Here is a 10,456-nt window from a genome sequence, read left to right on the forward strand (position 1 = left end):
GGACGGAAGAGTGAAGTGCACGCACACCCAGCAAGATCGGATGGAATGGTGCCGTGAATGGTTGCTGGGAATCTTGGGTAATGGTGATTTAAGTAAGAAGTGCCATCAAGAAAATGGTATGAAATGCTTTTTGGCTATAAAACAGTAATGTTCCGTATCCTTATATTTTAATTGAATTAATCGATACATGCGTTTTACATTGTTCATTAAAAATGCCTTCTATGTCTTTTATCACAATCATAAATAGTCACAAAACAGCGGATACCCTCTGAAAATTTTAGGACTACAGCACTAGTAATAAGTAATTTGAGGTTCAAATATAGCCCTGGTGCGTTTTACCGCCCTATTGCACCGCCGCAATATAGCCCTATTGCACCGCCGATTCTTACGGCTTTGTCTTTGCGTTGAGCTCAAACAGAATGAAAGAGAATTATGAATTTTGGTCTCGTTTTCCGAAACACTGTTACGCACGAGACAAAAAGTATTTCTCGTCTCTTTTTGTAAATACAGTATAAACTTCGTTAACACGAACTCGCTTAAGCCGAACACTCGGTTAGGACGAACAAAATTTCGGTCCCGGCATCGCTGTACGTTATCTTATAGGAAGTTTTATCGGTTAACACGAATTTCGGTTAGCACGTATTACGAACTATTTTTTAGTCCCTTGAGTCAGTAAAGGTTTTCATTTAACACGAACTTTCAATCCGTTGTTGTTTTTTTAAGATCATTTTTTTATTTCAGATTTCACTTTTCAGAGGACGGTACCGAGACCGAAACTAGTCTCGATCTCGATCTTAACTCGAATTTGAGACCGAGCCGTGCTTTTCGAAATCGAGACGAGACCGAAACTCTGTCTCGTCTTGATACAATTCTGTGGATGGTATCACGACGGAGAATAGTCTTGACCTCGTCTCGAATTTGGAACCGAGACGAGACCGAGACTACTCAGTTTCGTCTCGATACCATCTCTAGTGTTTTCTATAACATACATAATATACTGTAGTGGTATGTATAGTCTGTATACTGTAGTGTGTATGTATGGAGAAAATGTATTCGAATAATAAAATTTGGGTCACCGGTTAACACGAATTTTTTTTTTAAACACGAACTCCTGATTTTTCAGTTCCTTGGAATTCGTGTTAATGTGGGTTTACTGTACAGTATATACAAGGTATACAAAATGTATGCTCTGATTTTTTTTTTAATTTCATCTAGAAGCTATCAGAATCGTAACACGTCATGAGAATACCATGAAAGGTGTAATATAACAACATTTATTATTGGAGTGTAAAGACTTGCATTTCTTTAAACGTTGATAAATACTCTTCATTATGTTCGTACAGCAACTTCACCATTTTATAGTTTTTATATGAATCATGCAACACTCGAACAGTGTTTGATATACGACTTGGATAAACGAATATTCCCTCTGAAACTCGTTTTGGAAACGAGACGCAAATTGTCATATTTCTCGTTTCGTTTTTGAGACAAGAAGATCCACTTTTCTAATCGTGGATAACACTAGAGCTAAGGAAAGTTACTGCTTGAAAGTAAACGTAAATTACATGTGGGTGGATGCTTTCTGTACCAAGCAGTCACGTAGTTTCCATAGAAGCACACTTAGTAGCCATTACGTGGGCTAATTGTCGATAGAGAATTCGTATTGCAAAAATAATGTTGAAAAATAGGTAGACCCAAAGTAGAGTAGAGTGAAAGTTGGCCGACCAACAATTAGCCCTCATTTATTCAACAGTGTTGATCTCACACTCCCAATCGTAACTCACTTCTTTCGTAGGGACAATGCTTCTAATTTAATTGGTTAGCAAATCGTCTGCAAAGCGTCATTAAAACGCCTTTAGCCAACGTTGACAATTGAGTTCGTTGGCAAATACCGTGCAAAGAGTCGTTACAATGTTTAGCCAATGTTGGTAATTGAGTTGGTTGGCAAATCCTCAACAGGATATCAACAGTCCTAGTGACACCACTGATAAAGAAAGAGACGATTCCACTTGTTACATCCGAACACACTAACTCCATTGATAAATAAAGCATGTGGTCCCATGGGGTCAAGAACGAAAATGGCGCTTACTAGTACCCGCGATCATAATAATATAATTCTTAATGCTAAATGCATATCTACGTGATTTAAATGTTTAGAAAAATACATTTTCTTTAAATTGAACGATGAATTTAATTTATTTTGACTTAATAGTAGGCATTGTTCTAAAAGTAATATCAATTATTCGAAAATTTAAAAGTCGAGAGCGCAAAGTAAAGCCACTCCGCGTTTGATCCAATGGCGTTGAGGTCTGCTGCTAGGTACTTCAACTGCTATGACGTAGTTAGTGGAGTGCCCAGTGGTGGACAAAGTGCCAGCGCGAGTAAGCGTTTTGTAAACTGGACATACGTAAATGCCGTCCTCCGGAACCACTCTGTTCTCTTCAGGAATTAGCCAAATTACTGGCATATCTGAAACAAAATCACAAAGTTCAATTTAGCTATATAGGAACAATAAATATTTACATTACAGTGAAGTTTGATTTTAACGTATTCCAATTGCACCATAATTTATTTCCATCGTTGACACTTTTCCCTTAATACAGTATTAGATTAAACTTAAACAATACAGTATAGCTTACTGTTCGTAGTACGGAGTAAAAGAGTGTTCTGTTACAATATGAGTTTCACAACACTTCCTTTTTTCTTTCTTTTCTTTTTCTTTTGTATTTACAGAGGAATAGCCACGAGACAGGGAAGGCAAATTAGGCTTAGCCTCTCTAAACAATTTCCAGGCCTTCCAAATGAGTTTCGTTTGTCATCTGTTACAGAAAATGAATAGTTTCTATATTAGAATATAAAACTTTTTTTTTTTTTTTTTAAATAAAGTTAAAACAAGTCAACATGCCAAAATAATTAAAGCAACCGAAGTTGCACTTTAGAAATGTTGGGCTCTTTAAGTCTTGTATGTCTCAAGACCATCCAAGTCTACAAGACTTGGATATAGACACACAACTAGCTGTAGCGATAGATTCATTAATCGACCAGCTCACACAACACAAAAAGGGAAACAAATCAATCAATTTGAAGAAAAAAGTTGAACACATAATTAAACCATTAGAAATAGAGAATATAACTGATAGCCAGCGATAAATTCATTAATCGACCTGCTCACACAATACAAGAATAGAAACAAATCAATCAATCTGAAGAAAAAAGTTGAACACATAATTAAACCATTAGAAATAGAGAATATAACTGATAGCCAGCGATAAATTCATTAATCGACCTGCTCACACAATACAAGAAGAGAAACAAATCAATCAATCTGAAGAAAAAAGTTGAACACATAATTAAACCATTAGAAATAGAGAATATAACTGATAGCCAGCGATAAATTCATTAATCGACCTGCTCACACAATACAAGAAGAGAAACAAATCAATCAATCTGAAGAAAAAAGTTGAACACATAATTAAACCATTAGAAATATAGAATATAACTGATTTCACCATCACGGAAGATCTAGATAGAAATACAACAACTAGCTGTAGCGATAAATTCATTAATCGACCTGCTCACACAATACAAAAAGGGAAACACATCAATCAATCTGAAGAAAAAAGTTGAACACATAATTAAACCATTAGAAATAGAGAATATAACTGATAGCCAGCGATAAATTCATTAATCGACCTGCTCACACAATACAAGAAGAGAAACAAATCAATCAATCTGAAGAAAAAAGTTGAACACATAATTAAACCATTAGAAATAGAGAATATAACTGATTTCACCATCACGGAAGATCTGGATAGACATACAACAACTACTGTAGCGATAAATTCATTAATCGACCTGCTCACACAATACAAAAAGGGAAACAAATCAATCAATCTGAAGAAAAAAGTTGAACACATAATTAAACCATTAGAAATAGAGAATATAACTGATAGGCAGCGATAAATTCATTAATCGACCTGCTCACACAATACAAGAAAAGAAACAAATCAATCAATCTGAAGAAAAAAGTTGAACACATAATTAAACCATTAGAAATAGAGAATATAACTGATAGGCAGCGATAAATTCATTAATCGACCTGCTCACACAATACAAGAAAAGAAACAAATCAATCAATCTGAAGAAAAAAGTTGAACACATAATTAAACCATTAGAAATAGAGAATATAACTGATAGGCAGCGATAAATTCATTAATCGACCTGCTCACACAATACAAGAAAAGAAACAAATCAATCAATCTGAAGAAAAAAGTTGAACACATAATTAAACCATTAGAAATAGAGAATATAACTGATAGCCAGCGATAAATTCATTAATCGACCTGCTCACACAATACAAGAAGAGAAACAAATCAATCAATCTGAAGAAAAAAGTTGAACACATAATTAAACCATTAAAAATAGAGAATATAACTGATTTCACCATCACGGAAGATCTGGATAGACATACAACAACTACTGTAGCGATAAATTCATTAATCGACCTGCTCACACAATACAAAAAGGGAAACAAATCAATCAATCTGAAGAAAAAAGTTGAACACATAATTAAACCATTAGAAATAGAGAATATAACTGATAGGCAGCGATAAATTCATTAATCGACCTGCTCACACAATACAAGAAAAGAAACAAATCAATCAATCTGAAGAAAAAAGTTGAACACATAATTAAACCATTAGAAATAGAGAATATAACTGATTTCACCATCACGGAAGATCTGGATGGACATACAATAACTAGCTATATATGCACGAAGACTCCGCTGATACAGGAAAACGTTTGCTCGGAAGAAACAGAATAATGATTCTCAACAAAATCCGAAATAGTTCTACCGGAAACTCAGCAACAACAAAACTGATTAAACAGAAATACTAACCATTAATAAAATCGCGAGAAACTGATCTCAGGTCTGGGAATAAACCTGAACACATGACACCAAAAGAAGTACTCTTAAAGAAGAAACAATCAGATCTCTACCAATTCAAGATATGGAACCACTTTACATAGCAGAAACAAATGTCAAATAAGCAATTGGAAATAAGAAAATTAAAGATCACTAGCTCCTGATCGTATTCAGAATTTCTGGTACAAACAATTTACAACTACACAACAGCATCAGTATGGATTATAACTACATTCTTCAAAACAGGGAATATTCCTAGCTTGCTAACAACCGGAAAGACATTTCTTCTACATAAAAATACACTACAATCTTACAGGCCGATTTCTTCTTTTTTTTTAAAAAAAAACGCTAATTACAGGCCAATTACGTGCCTTCCTACAATGTACAAATATATCACGTCAATGCTTACTGAAAAATATGTTCCCATTTACAAAATAATAAAATTGTGACAGAAGAAACAGAAAGGATGCTACAGGGCCAGCAAGGGATGTAAAGACCAGATCTTAATAGATACAATATTTATCGAACAAGCTAAATTCCAGAAAAGAAACCTAAGTGTAGCATTTATAGATTATCAAAAAACCTTTGATTCAATTCCACATTCATATCTAATAAGAGGCACTACAAATGTATAAAATACATCATACGAACGTCGAATTTTTAGAAACTGCTATGAAACAATATCCATCCATAGCAGTACTTTCAATCTCCAATGAACAGATCAAGATAGTAACCCGACAAATAAAGATAAACAGAGGTATCAAGGCGATTCTCTCACTCCTCTATGGTTGTTAATAGCTCTCAATCCTCTCAGTAGATTACTAGAAAACACGTCCTAAACTTTAAAGCAAAATCATACTGTTAAGGTTTAAATTCTACAATACAACCTTAATATAATTAACCAGACGTGCAATACCAAATATCTTTTACTTAAGAGTATAATTCTATAACGATAATGCCCGAAAGCAAATATCCATATTGGAACTAATAAACAATAATATCAACTAATAACGATCACAGACTCAAAAGCAAATATCCATATTGTAACTAATAAACAATGATACCAACTAATAATGATCACAGACTCAGACAGACTCAATTAATATTAATCAGAACATTTTTCAATATTATCATCAGCTGGTACAGACCCATTGCCAAGTTCACCGTATTCCAAGTAAGTAGTTTACTTTCCAATACACACAACAAACCTAGTAAAATCAACCACCTGCCAAAATGGATCACCTAAAGCTCAAGCCAAATCCCCAAACCATTTACACAAATCACTAGGAATAGTAACAACTGTTTGCATGACATCTATATGGTTTTGGGAATAAACAAGTGTAAGCCAATACATCTGCAGAAAAGGAGAATAGCAAATACCGAAGGATTTTCAATTGATGAACATCACAAAATAGAAAACTTAAAAGAAGGGTAGCACTACAAATTCCTAGGAATAATGCAGCTTCAAGGCATTGAACAGAACCCAATGAAACATATATTGCAGAAAGATTCTAGTAAAAAATTAAACCGATACTCAGAACTCAGATCACTGATGCTAACAAAGTTAAAGCCACCAACATATTTCACGAATGATCCGGACTTTAATGACAGAATTCAAAATGAAATACCAAAAAGCTGCAAAGAGCAAGTGATACTCCCCACAGAGAAAGGAGGCATTGATATTGCAGATATACCAAAACTCCACCAAGAACAGATTGAAGACTTTCGCTAACATTTCTTCAACAGAAAGGAAACCAATCATCTATTTCATGTAATATACGAAATATAGGTGGAAAAGCTACACTAATCCGTCTAACCATGACAAAGTTGACCACAAACTATGAATCAGATGAAAAATAAAAATGAAGAGCAGAAAGCTCACAGAACTTTTAAGAATCACGTAGAAGACAATAATATAGATAAAAAAGTATCATATACCAGACTCAAGAAACTTAAGTCTTTTTCCGAAACAGTAGGATTTATGATGACCATCCAGGACAGAGTGATGCCAAACTGAAACTACTATAAATATATATTAAAGCAAGAAATACCGGATGAAAATACAGAAAACGCGAGACACACGAGAAACAATTGAACACATCATAGGTTGATGTCATATAATGGCTCCCACAGAGTATTTGAAAAGACACAATATTGCAAAAACTATTCACCAGTTTCTGGCACACAATATGGAAAAAGTTACCGAGACCAAAACATACTATAGATACCAGCCAAATCCAGTACTTGAAAACAATCAATACAAACTCTACTGGGTTCGAGAAATCACAACAAATGTAGCGGTACCTGCAAACAGATCAGATATCACTATTATCAGTGAAATGGACGAAATAACTCTCATAAGTGTAGCAATGCCATTGCCTCACAACATTTAGTATGAAAATGAGCAAATTTAAAGACTTGGTAGACGAAATCAAAAAAGATATGAAAATATCGTAAAGTTACTGTAAGACCCATTATTATCTCAGTTACAGGTATTGTCCCTAAAAGTACAGTGATGCAACTGGGACAGATTACTACAAGACAAGCCTACAGACATCAAGAATTCTAGGCATCTGTCATGTGATAGGAAACTCACGCAAGGTGCAAGAAATCTGAAATGCGTTACAAATACTTTCCTTTTGTTGGAGGTTTGAAGTGACCGTCCAGAGCACAGTGTGATTGTTGCCAAATGTGAGAAGAGAGTAGACTCATCAAGCATCTCTTCACAAAGAATATGGGAAAGAAGGAAATTTTTTATGAATTGATACAGACAACGGCTGTCCTTCGTATAGCACAATAAAATCATGAATACCAGAGTTCAGGAGGAGAGGAGGGGTGCCAAAAATGAGGAAAGGTATGAAAGATCCAAACAGTGGTGACCCAGGAAATTATAGATCGTGTGCATGACATGATCCTCTTAGACACACATATTTGTCTGTCACGTATTGCAGAGATCCTAGGGATCAGTGTGGAGCGTACACATTACATTATGCATGAAGAAAGATATGAAAAAATTGTCTGCAGAAAGACTGCTGTCTGAAAGCTGATCAGAAGTGGACAAGACGGGACTGTGTTGTGTAATGCTATTGTGCAGTTTATTTAAAAAGAGAAAAAACTATTTTTTTGTTAGGCACAACTTTCAAAATGTAGGACCTGTTTACCATTTGTTATCCTGTATCTGAAATGTTTATTTAAGAATAACAGGACAGATTACAATTCTAAAATAATTATAGGTTAAGAAAAGAAAGGAAAACTAAAAACAGAAAGACAAACAAGTACTGTTTTACAAATTAAGGATGTAAAAGTGAAAAGAGGGGTCTATATGTTTCTATATAAGTTTTCAAAAGAGGTAGTGAAGAGGTCTTTCGAAGGAGATTACGGCAGATTCGCATTGACTGTACGCTAGGCTGCTTGTAGTGATAGTCTTGATGTCTGGATTTAGAAAGGACAGGATAGCCAAGATACTACAATTGTAAGTTTACCTTGATTGTTGTCAGTAATATCTATCCTATCAGAAAAGAAACTCACATGTAAACAAAATGGCAGGTCTCGTGCTAATTAACATTTTTGAAATGATAAAATAGATTATATTGTAAATTATTTTAAGGTAAAGTCATGTAAAATTGATTTTCAATAGCTTAATAAAATTTCATTTTTGGTGATGGAAGTCATACTTTTTCATAAACTCTGAATTTGTAAGAAAATTAAAAGTAAAAGTAGTTATTATAAAATACAGCTTGACATTTCGGGACACTATATTACCTTGGAATTCGTCTCTTCTTTACTTTTATACAATAACTTCACTCTTTTCAACTAAAGTAATAGTTACTAAATTAATTAAGAGAAGCAAATAATAAAAAAAAAATATTTTAAGAGGGACAAAACAGTTGCGTCATTTTTCAGTGAGTGTTTTCAAATTTATTAAACAAATTTTTACTGTTGATGAAACGCCATTATATGCATATAATTCTGAAACCAAAACAGTCTATACAGTGAAGCCATAGTGGCTCGAGAAATGTCGCAGAGAAAAGTCTGCAGGGAAAGTGATGGGTGTAATTTTTTGAGATTGTGAGGGGGTAATACTGAGCAAATATCTGAAAAAAGACACCACATTGAATATTAAACGATTTGTGAACTTGCTGGACAAACTTCGAACTGTGTTCAAGGAAAAGAGGCGAGGAAAATTGTTTAAATGCATCGCCTTCTGCAAGACAATGTTCCTTGCCTCTAAGCAGCCATCACACTGCACATACTGTGTGAATTGAAATTCGATATCATTAACCATCCCCCTATTGTTCACAGTTGGCCCCAGCAGACTATCATATTTCCCCAAAACTTAAGACGCACCTTAAAAGTGCTGAATTTAGAGACAGATGGCGTCATAGTAACTGTAGAGGCATGGTTTGCAGCAAAAGACACAAATTTTTATTATTGTGGGTTAGAATTGCTGAAGGATTGCTGCAGCAAGTGTGTCAATCTGAAAGAGAATTACGTTGAATGAAATGCTATCACGGTGTACCTGGCATCAAGATTTCATTTCGAAGTCAGAAACTTATCCAAAGCCCCTCGCATTTTATTTAATTTTTTGATGTTGTATATCAAGCACCACGGTCATTGGACACAATAAACACTTTTAAATATTACCAAACATGTTTAAGGTGTCAATCAAGATTTTAAAAATCACTTCTCAATTATTTGGTTTCATTTTTAGTGGTTACCTGTATATAGTTCCTTTGGATGTGACTCCGCAAGTAAATTGTCTTCTGCGCTCCACCGTGCTCCTTCCACAAATAGTCCATAGATATAGCAGCCATTTTCAGGTTTTGTCGTTGGCATTTCATTTATTACCTTTCAAGAGACAAACACCATCAATTGTACATTAACATCATCTTGCTCATTTGTTTTAGAAACGATCGATATTCAAAACATACTAGAATATTAAAGCATAATGAGTATTTTATCGTATTCATATTTTCCACACATTACAAATATTCAAGGAATAAAGCTAATTAAGTTTTCAACATTACTGAGTCTTTCTTTCTTTTTTTTTCTTTCTTTTTTGTATCCGTTTCAAATTACCCAGTTAATAAGTATGTATGTAGCCAAATGATTTTTATAGAATCAACTGAGATATTCAAACTGAAGAAGTAGATTGAGTACTATTGTAACATAAATCGTTTTCTATTTTTTGGATTTTTTTTTTTTTTTTTTGTGCTGTATAAAGTAAATAAAATTAAGTTCAATAATTCTTGAAATGAAATGAAATCTTTAAGTGTTACGTCCCACAATTATGCTGGCTAGACGAAAGGAGACGGCGATGATGAGGAATGAATTAAATGGTGGTGTGGAAAAAAATGAGAGGAAACGGGAGAACCCCCGAGAAAACCCACACACACAGTATTTGTCCGCCACAAAGCTCACTTGCCGTGAGCTGGGATTGAATCAAGAACCCCATGCACCAGAGGTGAGAGCTCTACCACTGAGCCACCGCAGCCCCATTCAATAATTCTGTATTGAGTATATCAGAAT

At 34.4% G+C, this 10,456-nt stretch overlaps 1 protein-coding gene across 1 annotated transcript; it reads right to left on the reverse strand.

Annotated features, from left to right (window-relative positions):
* Positions 1 to 2,158: 2,158 nt before the first annotated feature.
* On the reverse strand, positions 2,159 to 9,771 carry LOC145677477 (dynein axonemal heavy chain 1-like). Its single transcript, XM_081747955.1, has 2 exons — positions 9,646 to 9,771; positions 2,159 to 2,469 (listed from the first exon to the last, which is right to left on the reverse strand). The coding sequence occupies exons 1-2, from the start codon at positions 9,761 to 9,763 to the stop codon at positions 2,252 to 2,254; spliced, it is 336 nt and encodes a 111-aa protein (XP_081604081.1). The 5' UTR covers positions 9,764 to 9,771; the 3' UTR covers positions 2,159 to 2,251.
* Positions 9,772 to 10,456: the final 685 nt, after the last annotated feature.

The sequence above is a fragment of the Thermobia domestica genome, unplaced genomic scaffold (assembly GCF_964235325.1).
Source record: "Thermobia domestica unplaced genomic scaffold, izTheDome1.hap1.1 HAP1_SCAFFOLD_921, whole genome shotgun sequence".
Taxonomy (NCBI): Eukaryota; Metazoa; Arthropoda; class Insecta; order Zygentoma; family Lepismatidae; genus Thermobia; species Thermobia domestica.

Excerpts from the sequence above, each read along its gene's own strand:
- LOC145677477 (XM_081747955.1), bottom strand. The coding sequence starts at position 9,763 with ATGCCAACGACAAAACCTGAAAATGGCTGCTATATCTATGGACTATTT. Across the intron at positions 2,470-9,645 it reads TCCAAAGGAACTATATACAG|ATATGCCAGTAATTTGGCTA; the intron begins GTAACCACTAAA and ends ATTTTGTTTCAG.